Raw genomic sequence first — 19,946 nt, 5'->3', positions numbered from 1 at the left:
TTTATGTCTTTTCAGAAAATAATCAGACTCTTTCAGTGAAAGCAACCTGTGTCTGGCCTTAATGTAGCATTTCCCACAAGCTCCTAAATCTAGAGAACTAGCAGTGGAAGCTGTTTGACCAACTGAGAGCTCAAAAAGAACCAGTTAGGTAGAAACAAGTATTAAGAAGTAGTTAATTCTGTATATTGATAAATGCCCAATAACTACTGAATGCATGCTTTCAGTTAATTTAAGTAACACATAAGCACTTTAAAGGTATCCTATTTTCTATAAAGGTTTCTGGTGTCAAACATAAGATCATCAGCATAGGCAACCAACATATAAAATAAATATTTCTGGCTAACATTAGCGTTCAAATATTCAGGCAGCTTCTTAGTTACGTTCACTTATTTTCCACTGCGTATTTTCCAATGGTACAGCTGAAGTTCCTCCTGAATACGTTATCTATTCCAGAGCAATTACTTAGTCTTATAGAAATCTCTCGATCAGAAAAGCAAAGAAATTCACTTTAAATCTGGGAATGAGGACTGTCTGTCATTTGTGCATCTGGAGTCTTAAAAGTGACATGAATGGTGCATGCATTTTCAGTGCTTGCACAGAAGGAAGATTTATTTCCATCTCTTGTTCAAATTGCCAAAAAATAAAAAAAGTTATTCAGGGTCCTAAAAAGTCAAAGCTCAGCAGTAATATATATCTATATATATATATATATAAAGAAAGTTAGGGTTAATTTTGTTTCTTCAGAACAGTAAGGCCTCTTCGTGCTAAAAATGGCTATAGGTTTACAGAATCACAATTCAAGAAGTACTATGTTTGACTTGTAAGTAATACAGGAGATTAATATTTACTGTTAAGCAAATTTTTTTTTTTTTTATTTTCACAAGGTAGCTGTTTATTATATATTTTAAGCTATACAGCTGAACACCCCAACTTGCTTAAGTACTACCACACACAAACCCACAAACTCTTAACACCACATGAATTAAAAATATTTTGGACAGATGTACATTAACAAGAAACAACTTTCTCAAGAACTTAACATGAAAAAACACCAGGTCAGTCCTCTCTAAACATTCCATCCAGACATCAGTCATTTAGTGGGTTTACTGTTGTGTTGTACAACTTCAGAGGCTGAAGGAGATCACCTTCATTCTTCCGCTCACTCTCTTCTGTGTAGATATTGTGGTGTGCAATGTAGGATATAACAGAATCTGGTATGAGATATTTTACACTTAACCCTCTGCACAAGGCATAACGTATCTGTGTTGCACTGATTTCATTCTGAATCCATTCTTTCACTAGAAAGATATTGTGCTGAAATTCAGTTAAAAGGTCTGATTCATGGATATACTGAGCAGGATCAGAGCCAGCACGGCTAATACAGACCAAACCAAACTTTTCCACAATTTCTTTGATGTGTTCTTCCTTCCACAGGTTGGGTGTCCTAAATGTCTGTAGAAAATCAGCCCCACAGAGCAGCTTTAACTCTGGTAGAACTGGAAAGACAAGAGAAATTGAGAGATTTCTATATTTGATTAGTTCCTACTTAATTAGAATTTGATTAGTTTATACTTAAAATTGGTTTTAAGTCAGTACTTTCTTATTTTTATTATTTATATATTTATTAATTATATATAATATTTAATATTGACTCTGATCCCTGTCTGGACTAAAAGAGTATTAAACTTAAAAATAATGTCCCAGATACTTCTGACAGCTGAAAATGGTGAGACACCAAGAACCCTGGAAGCTCTGTCAGGAGGCAGCTGACCTTTTCTGCTTCATCCCTTTCAAGCTGCCCTCTACCCATCTATTTCCTCATGCCAGTTCCAATCTTCTTGTCTTTCCACTCACAGATTTTACTCTTCCTTTCCAGTTGAATGCCCTCAGTTCCACATTTAGACTGCTTCTAGTCCCCTGCTTTCCAGAGCCTTACCAGAGGGTTTTATGTCACAGTTTGCTTTTTTAACTTAACAGCAGCCTCCACAACCAAACAGTGCTCTGTGTCTCAAGCCACATGAGAGCTAATATTACCCTAGAGCTCTTATGGTGTTGATGGGTTTTCTCTGGCTGTACACAATGCAGCTCTAGGTTACTAAATTAACAGATAGTAGGCTTCACAAAAAGGCTGGCATTTTTCCAAATATACGTCCAATATCCTCACATCTTCTTTACTAATGAGAAAAAGTGTCCTTCTCCTTTCAAGGATACTTTGCTAAATGGTGGTCTGTGAATTGTTGAGAAGGTGGGGTTTTTTGAGGGGAATGCTTATAAAACCAAAAATTAATACAACACCAAAGTAACTCTCCTGCCTATGTGGAATTTACTATAAAAGAACTGCCCCAGCAGTTGTGCTGTCAATTGGCATGGTTTGGGTTTTTTTTTTGGCAGGCAGCTCCAAGCCTCAAAAATTACTATGCTCAACTTTTTCATCATTTAGACTAGACTGGTAAAGCTGTATCATTTTCAAGGATAAAGAAAGAGTTGTGTTTACAGTTATGAACCAACCTGAGTGCTGGCAAGAAAGGGAGCCCTCTGTAGATCTTTCTGTGGACCGTTTGTTTTCCATTAATTCCTTCTTGGACCAGAACAATCTGAGTGATTCATTGTAATGGTGCCTGCATTTAAAATAAAGGCCTGTGTGTGAGGTAATCCTCTCAGAGATGCACAAAGCGATTACCTGGCACTTTCAGATTCAAGAACACAGTCTGCTTTTATGCACTTTGGATTTGAATACAATTTGTTAAGAATTTAGCATATTCATTCTACTGTGAGATTAATATCAGTGTAGTTAACATTTTGCAGAATTCACAAGCAATCTCCGTAATGGCATTCTGGTTTTCAATTGCTTTTTAAAATTCTACCATTATAGCCATTTTAGTAGCAACATTACATTTAAAACACTGTGGAGGTTTTTTCTAGAAACAGCATCAGATCACACTTCGATCACTACGTTTAATTCCTTGATTAAATACAACCTCTCATGTTGATGTTTCTCTAATGTGCTGAGCTTTCAGGGGGAGACATTCTTCTCTCTCATCCTCTTCCCCACAAAGTATGTTCTGAGTTTTCACCTTGTGATTTTCCTTTTCATTTTTAATTAAAATAATCACAATCCTGAGAAACTCAACATATGCACTTCTCATAAGATTTGACATCTCCTATGCTTCTAATTTTACTGACTTGAGACCCACAAAGGCAGGCAAGGATCCTATTGTCACTTTTTCCAGGTTTCTATTGCTTTATTCTTTTGCTGCTCCTGATCACTGCTGCACCACTGCAATACTGCTATTACCTCAGTCTAGTGAGAAGTCTAAGGGAAGTGCCAATCTCAGATCCAAACTTCTCAACTCCCTTCCTTCTCAATCAGCATGGCCTTGCCTGTTCAGAAGAGTCCCTGACCTGCACCACCCTGAGCTTTGCTTAGGCATCACTCATATTGGCACAAGCCCAAACCATTTAATGAAACAAGCTCATGGGTAAACAGGACAGACTCAGTCTCCAGCCATTGTCCCATCTCTGTCTAGTACCTCCATGGCCAAGGTGACCAGCAGGTCTCATGTAACTGTATCAAAGCAGAGATTATGAGTACAAAGTACAGTCTGAAATCAGGACGTGTATAAAGCCATGGATAAACCTTTGAATCTCTGGCTATATAATGACTTTATAGTTTAGAGATTTCTCAAATGATGTAAATACCTTTAGCCACAGGAGTAAGTTGCACAGGTGTCAAGAACAGACACCCAGACAGGCTGTGTAACTATCTCCAGTCATTTTTGATGTTTCCCCATCAGCTAAAGAAACTGCATATCAAGAGGTGAGGGCCATATGGTAGCAGAGAGTAGGTAGCAGTAGCTTGGCCTGCGCCTTCCTACCTTTCTATTTTAAATCCTGCCTTGTAACCAGGCTGATGCTATGCACAGTCAATTACACTAACTTTGTATCAGGGACTCATATTAGGCCCTGATTCACAAATAAGAACTTTTGGTAAAGGGCTCACTGCAAAACATTACAAGCACTGCAAATGTTACAACTGCCAAAAGGTCTGTTCAGCAGGAGCTTCAAGTGTTGGGTCATGGAAGATTACGTTACTTTAAGATACACTAAAAACGACAAACAAATCTGTCAGTTTATCAAGCATTTTCTGAACTGTGTGTGAAGTTTTGACTAACTATATAATTAAATCCCTGGCACAATTAAACCAAAGTTGGGTAAGACAGATATTTGCCGTTGCTAAATTAATTCATAGTATATCTGCAACATGATTAATTAAGAGGAATTAATGTAGTTCTTTGGTTACTGAAAATATGCTTTTCTTGTCTAGGAAGTACATTCAGGAACAGCAGCTAAGTGGGAAATTATCACTTCTCCTCTCTGAAAAGAAGCCTTGAGATAGTCTCCAAAATTTCCATACTCAATATAACAGACAACTGTTAGGAATAGCATCACAAGTGGGATATGAACTTTGCTGCTTAAAATTCTTTCATATCATAACTATTTCAGAGGCTCTGCAAAATCCACAGATTTTTATGAAATATGACATTTTCATCACAATCAGGTAAAAAAAGTACTTTAGGAAAAGGCAATTAATGTGTCTCAGGACACAGTGTCCTACTGCAGGTAAAGGTACAACTCAGAATACTGATATGAACAGATGCTTAGGTGCAAGGATGTTTCTTGCCTTGGCCTTGAAAGAGCAGAATCTCTTTCTTGGTATGAAAGTTTCCTACCTGAAGGAGCCTATACTGAAGGAAGCATTTGATTCTCCGTTCTTTTACTTAGGAAAAATCTATAGATTAACCTTCAACACATGTGAAGAAGCACAACTCCACAATAAGCCATTGCCTATTTGTACCTGGTAAGGCTCTAGATTAGATGAGGACTCCGGTTTAGCTCATTAGTATAGGTCATCATGTGGGAAAAAAAATTATGTTCATTTCTGTCCTGAACAGCCATCTATTTTAAAATTTTGTAAATTTATTTATAAAACTAGAGGCTCACTTTCTAGGCACACAAGAAGCTTGATTGCTCATCCTTCATTGATGCTACTTTCCCTTAGTAAAAAAATTGCACATACAGGTTTTATTTGCTGTGCTTCTTATTCTAAAGGACTCTGAAGTGGATTTACTGTTTACAAATCCTTCAAGTATTATTCACTTCAGCTTGAGCTGTGCAAGATCAAATTCTTTGTAAGTAGGATCACCTGACCTGTAAGATTTGTAGCTGCTTCTCTGGAGGAAAAGTTTTACAAAAGTTGAAGAGAAAAATCCCAAACCCAACCAATACTACAGGACAGACCTTTTAGTCATTTCTCACACTGGAATATTCAAGAGTGACCATAGAAAATATGTTTTCTTCAAATACAGGGCAGTATTGCCTCATCTGTTCTGCTGGCTGCAGGGAATGGGCACAAGAAGCAACTGGATGTCTATGTTCAGTGAAGCAAATAAAAACAGAACTAAAAGGCTCCAACAAACTGTTTTGTAAGCCAACAGGGTATGCTTACACATGGCTTTGTACAGTAAGAGGTCTCTTTATTATTTCCTCTCATATTGAGCCATAGGAGATTTCTGGGCAGTTGTAAGAAATCAAATTTTAGAACCTGAAACTATACAAACAGCTGTGTCCATGGAGAAAGTCATGTACAAATTATGGAAAGAGATGAACACTTGACTGTTCTTACCATACAGTTTCTTGAAAGACACCTATGAAGTCTTTCTCCTGCACACTATGTCTTGAGTTCTGCAGCATCTGCTTTTCCAGAAAGTGGCTGGCACAAGAACGTTGTGCATTCATACCTTGCCCCATACTGCATTTATTACCAGAAACAACCCAATGGGAACCAGGCACGTTTTAAGGTCACACAAAGCACAGGAAGGTGTGACGTGCCTTCATCAGGCACATCAAGGTAATGCAGGTTTTGGACAAATTATTTGATTTTTCCTCCCAGCACAAAACTGCAGCAAATTCAGCGATTTTGAAGACAACAGCAGCTAGGAGCTGATTTAACTTGCTATTAGAGTTGTTGTGAATAGATGAACCTGGAGGCATAGTAATGCCAATGTAGCTGCTCTGGAATAGGGATGCTCCTGTAGAATTGGTTTGTTTGGAAACTCTCTCTTTCTGATTAAGATCTCAGTACTACCTGCTCAAAGACTTAAACTCAAGAGAAATAACAGAGCCAAGAATTTGCTGCACTTTTTCAGTGACTACAGGACCCTTTCTTGGCAGAAGCTTTCCACATCTAACTACTTGAATGGCACATCTACAGTACTGTGGGACATAAGTCTGGGGAAAGCCTATCTGCTCTGCACTAGGAAAGGAAAGACTGCAGAGGAGGAATACTGTCTCTGCAGCCTTTCCAAAGAAAAGGGATATGAATTTTCATCACTAACAGATTTAATTTTTTATCTCAAAGCTGAGGATGACATTAACATACATGTTCTGCTTTGCCTGGGTGTTTTACGAGTGAGTTTTGTGCAATAATCTGGTAGCCTGACAGATTATTGGCAATCAGAAACTTCATCAAGGAAAAAAAAACTAATTACCTTAAAACTTTTACTGTCTCTGTCCATGTCTCCTGCTCACTCTCCCATGGATCAACTCGAATCCAATCAGATGTCTCCAGTGCTAGTTTAGCCATTGCTATCCGGTGCCCTGCTGAAACCAAACCTTTCTTTCCATAGTCATCATTAACAGGAGACACTATGCCTTCAATCACCTGATACCTTCCTTTTGAAAATAAAAATAAAAAAAAAGTTATTGTTACAGAATCTTGATGATTTAGGGTGGATGGGACCTTGGGAGCTTATCTAGTCCACCTTCAAATCATAGTTAATTTCCAAGTTACAAGAGCCTATGAACAACTTGATCTGTGTTTTGTTTTTAATATAGAAACAGCACTTACAAAAAAATAAAAAGCAGCCTTCTAGTTTCTCTGTGAACTGCTCACAATCACTGTTTATCCCATTAGATGATTAAAAAAGAAAAAGTAGATGAACATACAACTTCCAGTCAAGTAGAGATGTTTATAGTTCTTCAGGCAAACTAACAAAATTGCTAGATATGATTAAGATTTATACTCCAGTAAGTACAGCTCTGATATAGCCAGAGTAATGGATGACTGACCAGTACTTTGTTTTTAAGCACCTGATGCTTGCTATTTATTAAAATCACTTCCCCTGTTCATAGTGATAAAACAAGAATGATAGCACATTACTACAGATGGGATTATTGCCAATCACACAGATCAGAACTTTCCAAACCAAAATGGGGCTAATGGCATCTAGAAGGAGACTTAAAGCACTATGGTCCAAATATTACCTAAGCAGCCACTAATGACCCCTTCTATCTGGCTGATCATGCTAATTAAATTTGAAAACATGCCCATATTTTTCTCCTACTGTTACATAACATAATCATTAACACAAGAACTTTTTGTTAAACTGTGCTGTTTTGGTTGCAAATTAGGAAAAAAAAAGGCAGATCTTAATAAATCAACAGGGAACTGAAGTACTGGTATGAGCTGTATCCCTCAAGAAAGAGAAAAGAGAAAGGGTGTTTCAAATTAACAGAAATTAAGCAAAATTATCTCTAATGTAACACATGCATTTTAAATAACTATGATAAATATGATACTGAGGGGGTAAAACTTCCTTTTTCCTAATTCAATTGTTTCAACAAAAAAACTTAAAGAATGCAGAACATTCTCTCTATTGCTTTGTAATGAAAATGATACCCTTGGACTCACACTTTCTGATACTGGCACACAACAATTTAATATTCTACAATGACAGCTCAGTAACTACACACTTATTTGGACATAACAGGGTAACATTTTCAAAAGAACTAAAGTTGGACAGCCTTAAAATTCAATGAGATTTATAGGCTTGTCTCCTGTTAGAATGTCAGTCCAAGCTATCCTCTCTTTTAAAACATTATTATTATAGGCCAAGTTGTCAATAGAAAAAGATAGAAATAGAGAAACAGAGAATATTGAGAAATATCTTTCTCAATAGTAGAAAAATAAAATTTTCCAGAAACATGCAACTATGTGTATAAATTAAGTCCATTACTTCAGATCACAATGTGAAATTGGAAATATTTTACTTGATGTATGAAACAGTTATTCTGATACTCTGAAAATATACAGTGCTTTAACAAATTCTCATTTAAGGGGAAAGAAATGATAGCTTTAATTGATTAATAAGTTGCCCTTATTAAATTTTTTTCTTACACAGTAATTTATTTTCCCCATTTCAATTACTACAGATATAAATTGTTCCCTTATATTTTAAATTAATATATTAAATATAAAAATCAAAACTGGGAGATTATTCTAACCAAGAATCATGGCAAATCGGCCATATGCTTATGAGCTGTAAAGACTCCTGTCTCTAGCCTGCCATAAAATGGCATTGCACAAAACCAATGACATGAGAACTTCTGGTGACATTTCAGCTTATTTGAAAGCAGAAATGAAATCAAATGGAAGAGAAAAATCAAGGCTTCTAACACTTAAAGTAACAAAAGAAAACAGTAAGAAGACAACCTAGACAAACATAAATCATATCCACGTGGCTGAGTGAACTATAGGGCCTGAAGATGGAAATTTCCCCCTGTAGTCAGCCAGCCACTCCAATACATTGCAGTTTCAGGAGCCCTCCCCCCAGCAGCTGAGTAACTGAGCATACACAATGATCAGTTCTCATGTAAGTGCTGAATGATCTCTACACACCACAACTAACATAAACGTTCCATATCAAGACTTCAAAATATAATTTCACTTCCATCTCACTGGATTTGGACAAAAAGAAGGAAAGGCAGTTTCCTGCCAGCTATGAAAATGAGTATTTCTTGCAGAAATGGCTGAAACAACCATCTTAAGAGTAACAAGGTGAATAACAAAGTAGTATAGCTCTTCTCGCAGGACACCTTATTCTGAAATGTTCTCATCCAAGCTGACTTTGGCCATGTAACATGACTTGCTTCTCCTCAGAGATGCTACAAAACAGATGAGTGAGAGTCCAGAGTCAAATACAGAGCATAACCCAGATACCACTGAAAGCTGGGGATGTGCATCCCTTATTCCACGGTTTTAAAATACAAGAAACCTTGCAGAACAGAAAGATGCCTATGTTTCATCTATTAAGAAAAGAATTCCTTAAATTCAGAAATAGACTAGGACCTAAACTATATGACTGATGATGGTATTCAGAAAAGCGAGTTTTATGTAATAGGAACATTTTCTTTAGGGATATGGTATATCTAGAGATGTCTTAAGATTTATGCTTTTGCTGCTTCGATTTGCACCTCTGCAAATTCATTCCCTCTGAATGCTAAGCCACACATTCATCCCTCTTCACGAGCCTTTCAAGGGTAGAGCCCAATACAATTTTAATCAAGTACTGCTCTTGTTCAGCTGCTGTAAAATTTGCCAAAAAATAACTCAAATATTTGTTTCCTTTTCATTATTTATGTTGTTAAATTTAACTAATGTTTGTCAATATTTCTTGTGTATGTAGTAAGTAACTATGGCTGATCTGATCCTATTCCAACCACATATCTGTATTTCTATACACACTACCAAAACAGTAGGATCAAGCCAGGGACAGTTTGTGTTGCTTTCAAATTCCTGTTACCAGAATTATTGCAAGAAAACAAGAAGTCTGTACTTTTGTGCTGATTTGCTGTAACAATCCGTTTCTATCCCTTTCTTGAAGTTAAGGGAACATTTTAATCTGATGCAGCCCTTTAACAACATGAACTCCAAATTCCCAAGGCTGGTTAGTAACTATTTATTCCTTGGACTTCTCAGCTATACTACCCAGCTCTGCTTGTGACAAACCCACTGCCTGCATCACATCTTTCCCACGTTTTCGTAAGATAACTTCTTGGCCTTCACATTGCAGCTCTCTTGTCACAGATAAAAATATCTTCCCTTTCAAAGCCCCCATCCTTTGTCCTCTATCCCTTTTGGCCCTACCTGGAACCCTGGATGGACATGTAAGCTACTCTGCACTGTCAATACTTGGCAACAAAGGTTTTAATCATCTTATATAGGCTGATTCTAGTACCAAGAAGATCCAAGATGAAATGCAGTCAAAAGAAATAAAAGCATTTGGCATTAGGTATTAACAGACTGGAAAGGCATTTGTCACTGCAAGTTCAGATGAAAAATTTTAAAACAAGGAGTTTAATCTGAAAATATGTAGAGAGTCATACTCACAGGAGCAGAGACAAAAATCCAGATAAAGAATCATTATTCGGTCACACGCAGCTACACCAATTTAATTTAAAAACTGCAGATACTGTGTGAAGTATCAGAAATCCAATAAAATTCCCTGCTTCAAATAGGGATGTATGAAAAATAAGATTAGACAGCATCTGAAACTGAAGTGATGTGCAAAGAGCTGGCAGGCAGAATTACTGGATACGTCAGTCTGGATACACATCAGGGATAGATTTTACTGTTAGGAATGATGTGACCGACTGCAAAGTCAACTCCAGCCAGAGGCTACTGCACGCAATTCATTGTTTCTGCCCAATTTACAACTGAGCAGAAATACTGAAGTAGCACCAGAAGTAAGCCACTCTCAGAGCCTAGGAAACATTGCCCCTCACTCTACTTTATTCTTCACTCATGCTGGTTACTTTTTCAGGCATTCAGTGTGCATCTTAGCCAGAAAGTGCATTGGTCTCAGTCACATATGAATCGATGTGAATATGGCAGACCACTACCTCACTTCAAACAAACTTTAGTCACGTGTAGCCACTGTCCTCCAGCCCCACTAACAGCTCCCAGTCAGCAATTAGTGGTGGTTCTCAATATTATAAAGCCCAATTTCTCCCCTCCTTTCACAGGTAACCGGAGAAGCAGAAACACGACTAAAAACCTGGGAGAATGACCGATTCATTTCCTGGGTGGGAACAGTTCTCCCATAAAACAGGCATCCAGAGTTCAGCATTTTTATACCATGGTGCCATCTCCTTCTGCTTGAGAAACTGCCTTCACCATACAACAAAAGTCTATCTAAGTGAAGATTCTTGGTTTGCAGACATCCTTGTTTTGCAGGTTAAGCTTTCCGAAAGTGCAGTGTAGGCAACCCAGACACAAATGAAGTTCTCTTTAATGCATGAAGCACTGATACGAGTGAGACTCCAAACATTAACTAAGAAGTCAAGGGCAAGCCACGTCCACAACTATGGACTGATGGTAGAGATGTAGAGTATAATGCAGAACTTTCACATCAGCCTTTCAAAAATGAAGTTTTAATATGATTTTCACTAGAGTTGTTTAAGTAAACTGCTTCAGGTAAGGGGTAGAATCTTGCTACACAGACCCTGGAGCAGACCAGATAATTAGTTGTGATTCAGACAGAATTGTAATTCATTTCCCAGTTCAATTCTTCTTTCAAGGTAAAGAAATAAGTTACTGGACTATAATATACGACTTAAACTCAATTACCAATTGGTCTCCCATTGCCTTTCTGCTCCTTGCACACCTGGGCAACAGAAGCAGTTATAAAATTACAGTAAGAAAAGCCAATTCAAGTTCCTTTTTTTAACTCTTAATTTCCAGTCCTGCATAAGCAATAAAATCATTTTACAGTTACAAAAGAAACTCTCAGAGGCAGCCCTCAGCGCCAGTTGTGTAACTCTTTCTCTTAAAATTATTCTCTTTATGGTTGCTGCTTTTACTGCACAGTGGTATCAATGGTTTACAAGATTCTCTCCCTGCCTCCTTACAATTTGACAGCTAAATTCCTTTCTATTATTACATCGTTTGGGTTCCTACTGAACCACCTCCATAGGAACTTCTTTGTCAGGTTACAATAAACTATTCCCTTCCAAGCCCTACCATAAATGTGTATATTTTAGCTTCCAGATAGAAAAAAAAAAAAAAAAAAGCCTCAGCAACTAAGTAGTTGATAAAGTTAGAGTTCAATGCTACTCAGTACCTTTCATGATCCTTTCTCAAGAACTTGTTACCCACCTTTCTCCTTTATTCCCAAAACTTTCTATCCCACTGACATTTAGCTTTTCTGATCTCCTTTACGAGGGAATTATTTGTGCTAGGGGAGGTAAGTTGTACCTCTCAGTGGAGATGGCTAACAAATAATTAACAGTTCATCTTATCTGCAGTTTTGCTCAGCTTTCAAAACTGATAGCTATAACACTTCTTCAAATCAAAACCCAATTTATCATAAAAGCATGAATTTGAACACAAATGTTTCTTTTCAGTTTCAAATTCATTACACTTACTCTTTCACAAGGCTCAGTCTGTTCCATTAACATGAACATAAAACCGCTGATAAAACTTTCAGTTTAACTGCTTGTATGTTCATTTTGATACTTGTTTACATACTGAGGCAAAGCAAAAGGTAATGCTACGCTTTCTAAATTGGATATGCCAGGAAAGCTTATTACCCAATGATCAAAACCAATACTAAAAATAAGCCACCTGTAAAGTTACAGCTTATCTATAGTGTGTTAAAAAAAAAAAAATAAATCTTCCTGCCTTTTTACTGTAAGACACCATCTATGTCACATCCTAACAAGACCTTACTGACCTGTTTGGTGCAGGTGATCTCTAGCCAGCTCAAATAAACGCATATGCATGTTTGTGATGGGGTTAAAGGAGCCACAAGCTAGAAGAATGAGAGGTATCCTGCTCTTCATCCTGAAATCAAAACACTAAAACTCCACCCTAAAAAAAAAAAAAAAAAAAAAGATAAACTTAACAAAGAGCAGTCTACCCATTGTTTCTCAAACTAGAAGAACTGTGTATTCCTGTAACCCTAGTAAAGTATCAGATGAGTATATTATCACAGCATATAGGAAGTACTAGCTCAAAAACAAATGTCTACTTTGGTATTAATTGGGAGAGCATCAACAAATTCTGTTTCTCCACACACAGAGATACAGAAAATATTTACAGAAATTCATATTGCTACTATTATTGAAAACTGCCACGTTTGTTAAATGTTTTTTGTCACTATTTCAGTCAACCCTCTATTGATAATTTTGGAACCTGTGGGCCTGCTACTGAAGCGGAATTTGGTTTTGTTAAAGTAAGTTCTTACAAGGAACTTTTGCAACATATGTGAACACTCCACATGAACACCCCAACCTACAGGTGTGACTTCTCTGGAGGTGGGCAGGCAGTGGCTGGTGGCCCACCACCCAGCTGGCAAATACTTGTAGCCAGATTATCAGCAATTGCCTGTGCAGTTTCTTTGTTGGATGGCAGTGCAAGTGATGGTGGATCACTCTGCACTGCAATTTCTAAACACAGAGGGAAGATGCACAGGCTCCAGAGAAGGAATTCAACCAAAAATTCCAAGAACAGGCACTTTATTTCACATCTTTTTCTCAGCATTCTCTTATTGAGTTTGGTACTGTTAAGAAATAAAACTTTTAGTAGAAAAGATCTAACCTTACAGTCTTTCTCTTGTAAGAGATTAAACTAAACCCCCATAGTTCTTCATTTACTGCAACTTTCAAGCTCCTACTCAAGAAGCAGAAAAAACAAATTGTAGATATATTTTAGTTTACATTTGTACTGAGGCTCTCCCATCTCTCAAGACTACCATACCTCCCAACTATCTTCATACGACTGAAGTGTTTTGTTGCTCTCTTGCTTATAAACGGCAAGGTTTTAGCAGCTGGCTCTGCTATGCAAGTGTTTGCTACATCAGTACCATGTCTATGGGTACACCCTAGAGGATCAAATCAAACTCAAAGCTCTTGAAATCCCACTAGGAAAAAAAACTTATATCAGAATTCTGAAGAAAATATTTATAGTCTGTTAGTGAAAAAAATATGGACACCAGTTGAATTTTTAAAGCTTTTTTGACGTGATTAATATTTTTAATAATTGCCTATGCTATTTCTACAGCAAAACTGTACCTTCTGCTTTCAACTAGTTCAAAAGCATTTGTCACAAACCTCAGGATAAGTCACTTAACATCACTATTATCAAGTTTTAGTGAGGTTTGTAGTGTTTATTCTGAGAGTATAAAACCGAATTAATTTTTAAAATTGGTTTTAAAAAGAAAGAATATTTGATATTTGAAAAGTCAGTAAGCTCTGTGAACATATCTATTATTTTTGCTTTCCACCCAATATGACAGACACTGCCTTTTTTGTACTTCTAATCAGTAAATGGTAACACATCTCCTGTCAGATTTGCTGCCCATCTTCAAAACTCCTAACGGAAGCAAAAGAAAACTGTTCTGACCAAAGACTGTGAAGGTTTGCTTCTTTGGAACATAGGTATTGTTTTACTGATGAAAAAGATGTCTTAAAGAATAAGGTTTGAGGGAGACAAGACACAGCATGTTCCCATTTTCTGCAGTAACTGTGGATGGTTCCTTCTGGTGAGCATTTCTGAGGTTGTGTGCTCTGCCCAGGGCAGGCAGGTATCTTTTTTTATAAGCAACATAACATAAAAAATATGTGGCTAGAGATATGAGGGTAGATATCTCCAAATAAGCAGGCCACACTTAAAATATAAATATAGGCTTTATGGTGGAAAAAATCATTATAACTTTCATTAGAAAATTCCAGCAACTTCTTTTTCTGTTGCCTATATTCCTTCAATATGTCAATAATAGATGATGTTACAGATGACCACAATTAAGTTCTGCTGAAAGTCAGTAATTAGAGCCATATCTGATTAATTATCAGAAGCACAGTGGAGTGCTGAGCAGTGCAGTCTGATTCATGAGCTGTTAAATTAGTAAAGTGGAGTACAAGACACTGATACGTGCAGACTCACCCTTGAGGTAAAATTTCTGCAAAGAGCAGAAATAAACTGAATCCTAACGAAGCATAAAAGTGTTATCTCCTCCCATGAGGGTGAATTTAGACTAATTTAGATGAAATTTAGATTTGAACAAGCTCAAAGATGCCCACATGCATTCTTTCACTGAACCACATCCTTACCTCATATAAATTCATGTAACTGCACTGAACCCAGCTGAGATGCGCCAGGTGACATAAAGGATGTTAGGACTGCAAAACAAAGTCAGAAAACCAAAAATACATTTTAGTAGCTGACCCAAATCATAGTGAGCCAGAGTATACAAATATCCTTTTAAAATGTGACCAAATATAAGATTTTCTGATGCTGTTACTGGGAGTTAATGGGAGTCACTGCTGTAAGAAAACTTATTCCAGTCAGTAAGCTCTCAGCATGTGCCATCACTGAAATCAATCCTCCCCAACAGTGACAAATACTTACCTGCATATCTCCACATTCCATTTTAGTAATGAACATAGCACAAATATCTGAGGAAAAAAAAAAAAAGAAAAATGCATGTTCCCAGGTGATACTTGTTCATCAGAAAGTTACCTATCCCAGCCAAGAATAATTTTACAAGGTGCACATAAATACTACCCATAGCCTAAAATGACACACTAATCCTCCAACACAGCTTTTTCAGGTCCAAATTATGGATCGTATTATTGTTAAATTCTGGTGAATGAGGTCAAATTTCATTTGACTTTCATTGGAAAGCCATTAACAAAGTGTATAAGATACATGGTGTTCTATCAGATTCAGCATATCAGAAGTAAGAAGCTGCCTCTTCCAGTCCCCACACCAGACATGTAGTCAGAAAATTCAAGTCCTATTGCAGTTTCTAAATCTGCTTCCAAATAACCTCCAAACCTAATCACCTCCAAGCTCACTGTAGTCTTCACCAGAGCAGCAGCTTATACAACTTTTTTTATAGAATCTTATAAAAAACATCCGGGCTTTTTTACATATATGTGAAAATGGCCTAAAGCAGAACAAATATTGTCTTCAGTAATGCATAACATTCTTTTGCTTCTGATAGAATTTCATTTTGTGGTACTCTCACTTCTTTTTCTTCAGCTATGTCCAGGCAGCAAACTGCACTGAACAAAAAGCTACCCAGAGAACAGTTACCTCATAGAGAACTGCAACATGTCTGTTCCCCAAATTCCAAACGCCTTGGCAGCTAAAACACTCAGAATTGTCCCCTCCTTTCCTTCAAATTGTACCACAACACTACACCCTTGGAATTTCCCTTTCATAGAAAAGCCAACAAGACCTGTTCAAAAGTTGCGTCACTGAAATTAACTTAAATATGATTTACACTTGCTTTGGCCTTTTAGCAATATTTTCTTCCAAATAAAAACTAGTGCCCTTTTAAAAATTTCCATTTCTAAGCATTTTGGATCCATTTCCAAAAAGAAACTACAACTAAAAAGGCATTAGACAAGAAAATTCACCATAAAAAGTGCACATAGACAAAGCATGAAAAATATAAATAATAAAATGACCACAGGACTCACAGTCTGAAACACATTGTTAAATTAAATCTCCAGTTAATAATGAATATGGTATCACCTTAAGTTATTTTGAAGTGCAAAACAACTGAGCAGAATTATTCCTTAATAAAACTTAAAAAAATGTTATTCTCACACACAAAACAGTGCCAGTAAATTCAAGTCAATGACAACATAATAAATTAAGCCTCTGAGTTGCAGGTTTATAACTAAAATTACAGTGGGACACAGCAGAATCTGGTCGTCAGAGTTTAAACAAAAAGATGCCCAGAGATACTCCTGTGATAGCATTCTGTAGAATATATTTTTCTTAATATTCTTAAAGTGGGCCCTCATCCTGCAAAACCATCATGCTCAGAGGGTGCCTAGTGCCTGAACAACAGTACAGAATCCAACTCCGCAACACGAAATTCAAAAACCATCATTCATGCACATCTGTAGTAAATTCCCATATAGGTAACGTGCATATATGTGTGCATTTGCTAAATATTGAAAGGCTGTCAGATTTATCTGTTTTCTTTAAACAGGAAAAAAATGTTAAACAAAGTACAGCATAATTCTCATGATCTTTCTCTGTTTTCTATGGGAAAACCATGGAATAATCCCCATTTTGTAAAAAAGACCATTTGATTCTAACTGCCTATAAAGCATTCAGTAATGTGTGACACAGAGGTCTGCAGCAGTTTCATCTGGTTGCCAAGCCAGTGACACTACACTAACCCAGAACTATGCAGAAACAAGAGAAAAAGACCAGCTTGGCAAAGAACAGAAGTTTGGTACTTGCTGGGTGTTGCAGGATCTCAGCACACATTAGACCATAGTCCCTGAACCTTTTTGTAGAATTTCAACAAGGTCAAATAACCCCACAATCAGTGCCTGGCATCTTCTTGTATTCACTGTAGTATCATGTTTATAATTAGCCAATAATCCCTAGTGATCTCTCAAGATCTAACACTCAATTCCTTTTCAGTTACTTGTACTCTTATCACACTAATGAATAAACTGCTTCTTCTACAGTTGTATAAGCTATTCTAAGTAAGCAATAGCCATCCTTTTACTTCCATGTGAATCAATCAACCACAAAGAACAATATATGGATTTCTAGAAAAAGAGGATACACACAACACTGAACCCTGGAGTGGCTATTTTTAAGTAAACAATACTAAACTTCAAGAGTCCCTTTAGAGAAGCCATACAGAGTGATTTTTCTTCTGTCAACACCTGCAATTTTCTTTCAATTAGCAAAATACATTTAGCACCTAAGGCAAATCTAGTAACAGAAATACAGCTTGCACACAAATGGTAGATAATTAAGTGGTAAACATCTTTCATCACTACAATGTGTTCTTATAAAGATGGCTTGAAAAGGTAGCAAACTAATGAAGCCTCTGACAGTACCACGGCAAAACACAAGATAAAAATCAGATAGAGCAATCATAGGGCAACGCAGGATTTCCAGAACATCCAGCAAGACCAAAGGTAAAACATCAACATCTCACTGCTTACTTTTCTCTTTCAAAAAAGAGTTATTTATTATATAATGTGTTAGGAGCAATTAACTTCTGACACTGTTTGTGCAATTAGGAAAGAATTTCTCATCAGCTGTACAGTTACAGAGTTCACACAGCTTGTTATCTTTGTTTTAATTAAATCATCACCTCAGAACTTGTACTCGCTTTATCATGTATAACTAAAGAATTCGAGAAAATTTTACAAACACTCATGTTCCCTGCCTATTGTTCATTATGTTTTGCTTGCTCTTTAGGAATATCTTACCTGCAGGGGAATTTCTATCTAGCCAAAGAAGGGAGAGTCAGAAGTAACTGCAACCTAATGAGATACCTAATTACTTAGGAACAACTGTTTAAATGGTCAGGTGAATGGAGCTACCTCTATTGAATACAGGCAAAACAAACAAACAAAAAAATCCTACGGCTGAAGGTAACTTGAATGCAAACCTTCTCCCTGCAATACTAAATCCAGGGGGCAGTCACTGAGCAACAAGAAATTCTACAGCCAGCAAAAGTGTACAGCAGGAGTGTTCCTGCATGTCTGGTGGCCTAAGGGGGCTGCTGTGCCTGGAACCCAAGGGGAAGCAAGTGGCTTTCCTTAATTCCAACTCCTCTCCATTGCCTGACACAGACTGCTGGGCTCAACAGGCCATGACTCTGACACAGTATGGCATTTCACGATTCTGAAGATCTCTTTTATAGCTCACTAGCCTAATTAAAAGACATAATGCTTGGTGGGCAGAGCAGCTTCTACAGCATTTTTTTACTAATGCATTGCACCAACAATATGGGGAAAAATTATGGCTGTGAAATTAGTTTTTGATACTGGGGCAGGGCAGACAGTTGGGGGTTAGCAGCTTCCCCCACCCAGTTTCATTTGCTATGCCAGATGCAGCAGTAGGCACTTCAACAGTTTAGGAAGTAAGACCTTAGAAATCATCACTGCAAGGAAATCCTATTTCTCTCTTTAAATTCTTTCAAAAAAGAGAACATCAAATAGCTCCAATTCCTCTTTGCAGGACTGTCACCTGTTGTGTTCCTCAGTGTTCCCCTCAGGCACCTCTGGGCTTCTCAAACGTCTTTCAGCTGTGTGCTCATTAGCATATATTAAGAGAACTTATACAATTTGCATTTCTGAAGTTCAAGAATGAAGCTCATTTACTGCTGGAATCACATAATGTAAGTACAATTAAGTAGCATATAATGCCTGAAAAAGGAACTACTAGCATATACAGTGTTGCTACAAAACTTTTAAAAAAACAAACATCAGGGACTGTTTATAAAATCAAACAACAGCTATTGCACAGGGGGGAAGCAACCACTTAATGTGAGGCAGAGAAGATAAGTAAGTTACACCGTGAGAGCCAGATAGATTAAAACAAATAAACAAACAAAAACACGAAAGGTAACCTGATCTTCTCGTCTTCTTTAACTCTCACGAACACCTGATTAAAAAAAAAAAAAAAATTACGAGAAAGAAAAAAAAGAACAAGCTTCATTTTCTATTTTATACATAAATACATATGGTACTTGACACCGAATACATGTTTATTCCGTATTCGATCTGCATCGCAGTACCCGAGTTTGAAGTCCTACATGGTTTTCCATAGTGTCCCAGGAATTGACGGGCACTCCCGTAGCCCCACAGAGTCCAGTCCCGTCCCGTCCCGTTCCCGCGCACAGCTCCGCTCAGCCTCAGAGGTCACACCTCGCACCCACCGCACTGTCCCGCGCAGGGCCTCCCCGTTCCCTCTGCCCCGGTTACACGGCTTCGGGGCTCCCTGCCAGCCCCCAGGACTCACTCCCTGCCGGCCCAAATCCCGACTACCGAGCCGCCTCCGCGGTTGGGAGGGCCGCTGCGGGCAGCCGCCGCTTCTGACCCCTTCCCAACTACCTCTGCTCCTTCCTCCCTTCCTTTTTTTCTTACGGCGGGGGCGGCAGGCCAGGCCAGGCCGGGCCTGGCTTTATGGGGCCTTTTGGGCCGTGCAGGAAAGGGGCGGGATGGAACGGCCGCTCCCTCCCTTTCCCCCCCGCCTCCCTGCTTTTCCCTCATAGGTGCCACGTGTGTGGGGAGAGTCTGAGGTGCCACCTGCTCTTGCTAACGCTGCCTAGGGA

General features: G+C 37.9%; 1 protein-coding gene across 4 annotated transcripts; it reads right to left on the bottom strand.

Moving 5' to 3' along the window:
* Positions 1–965: 965 nt before the first annotated feature.
* NMNAT3 (nicotinamide nucleotide adenylyltransferase 3) lies at positions 966–19,739 on the bottom strand. 4 transcript variants are annotated; one of them, XM_071751849.1, is made up of 8 exons: positions 19,428–19,735; positions 18,097–18,143; positions 15,248–15,294; positions 14,950–15,018; positions 12,573–12,709; positions 6,549–6,732; positions 2,509–2,618; positions 966–1,496 (listed from the first exon to the last, which is right to left on the bottom strand). In XM_071751849.1, exons 5-8 carry the CDS (start codon positions 12,679–12,681, stop codon positions 1,087–1,089), a joined length of 813 nt encoding a protein of 270 aa, XP_071607950.1. In that variant the 5' UTR covers positions 12,682–12,709; positions 14,950–15,018; positions 15,248–15,294; positions 18,097–18,143; positions 19,428–19,735; the 3' UTR covers positions 966–1,086. The 4 variants fall into 4 exon arrangements, with proteins under 4 accessions (XP_071607950.1, XP_071607953.1, XP_071607951.1 ...); XM_071751852.1 differs by lacking the exon at positions 15,248–15,294 and having other exon boundaries at positions 6,549–6,657; positions 19,428–19,739; XM_071751850.1 differs by lacking the exon at positions 15,248–15,294.
* Positions 19,740–19,946: the final 207 nt, after the last annotated feature.

Source organism: Heliangelus exortis, chromosome 9 (genome assembly GCF_036169615.1).
Source record: "Heliangelus exortis chromosome 9, bHelExo1.hap1, whole genome shotgun sequence".
In the NCBI taxonomy this organism is placed as follows: Eukaryota; Metazoa; Chordata; class Aves; order Apodiformes; family Trochilidae; genus Heliangelus; species Heliangelus exortis.
The sequence above is the reverse complement of the archived record's forward strand: the minus strand, read 5'-3'. Positions and strand labels throughout refer to the sequence as shown.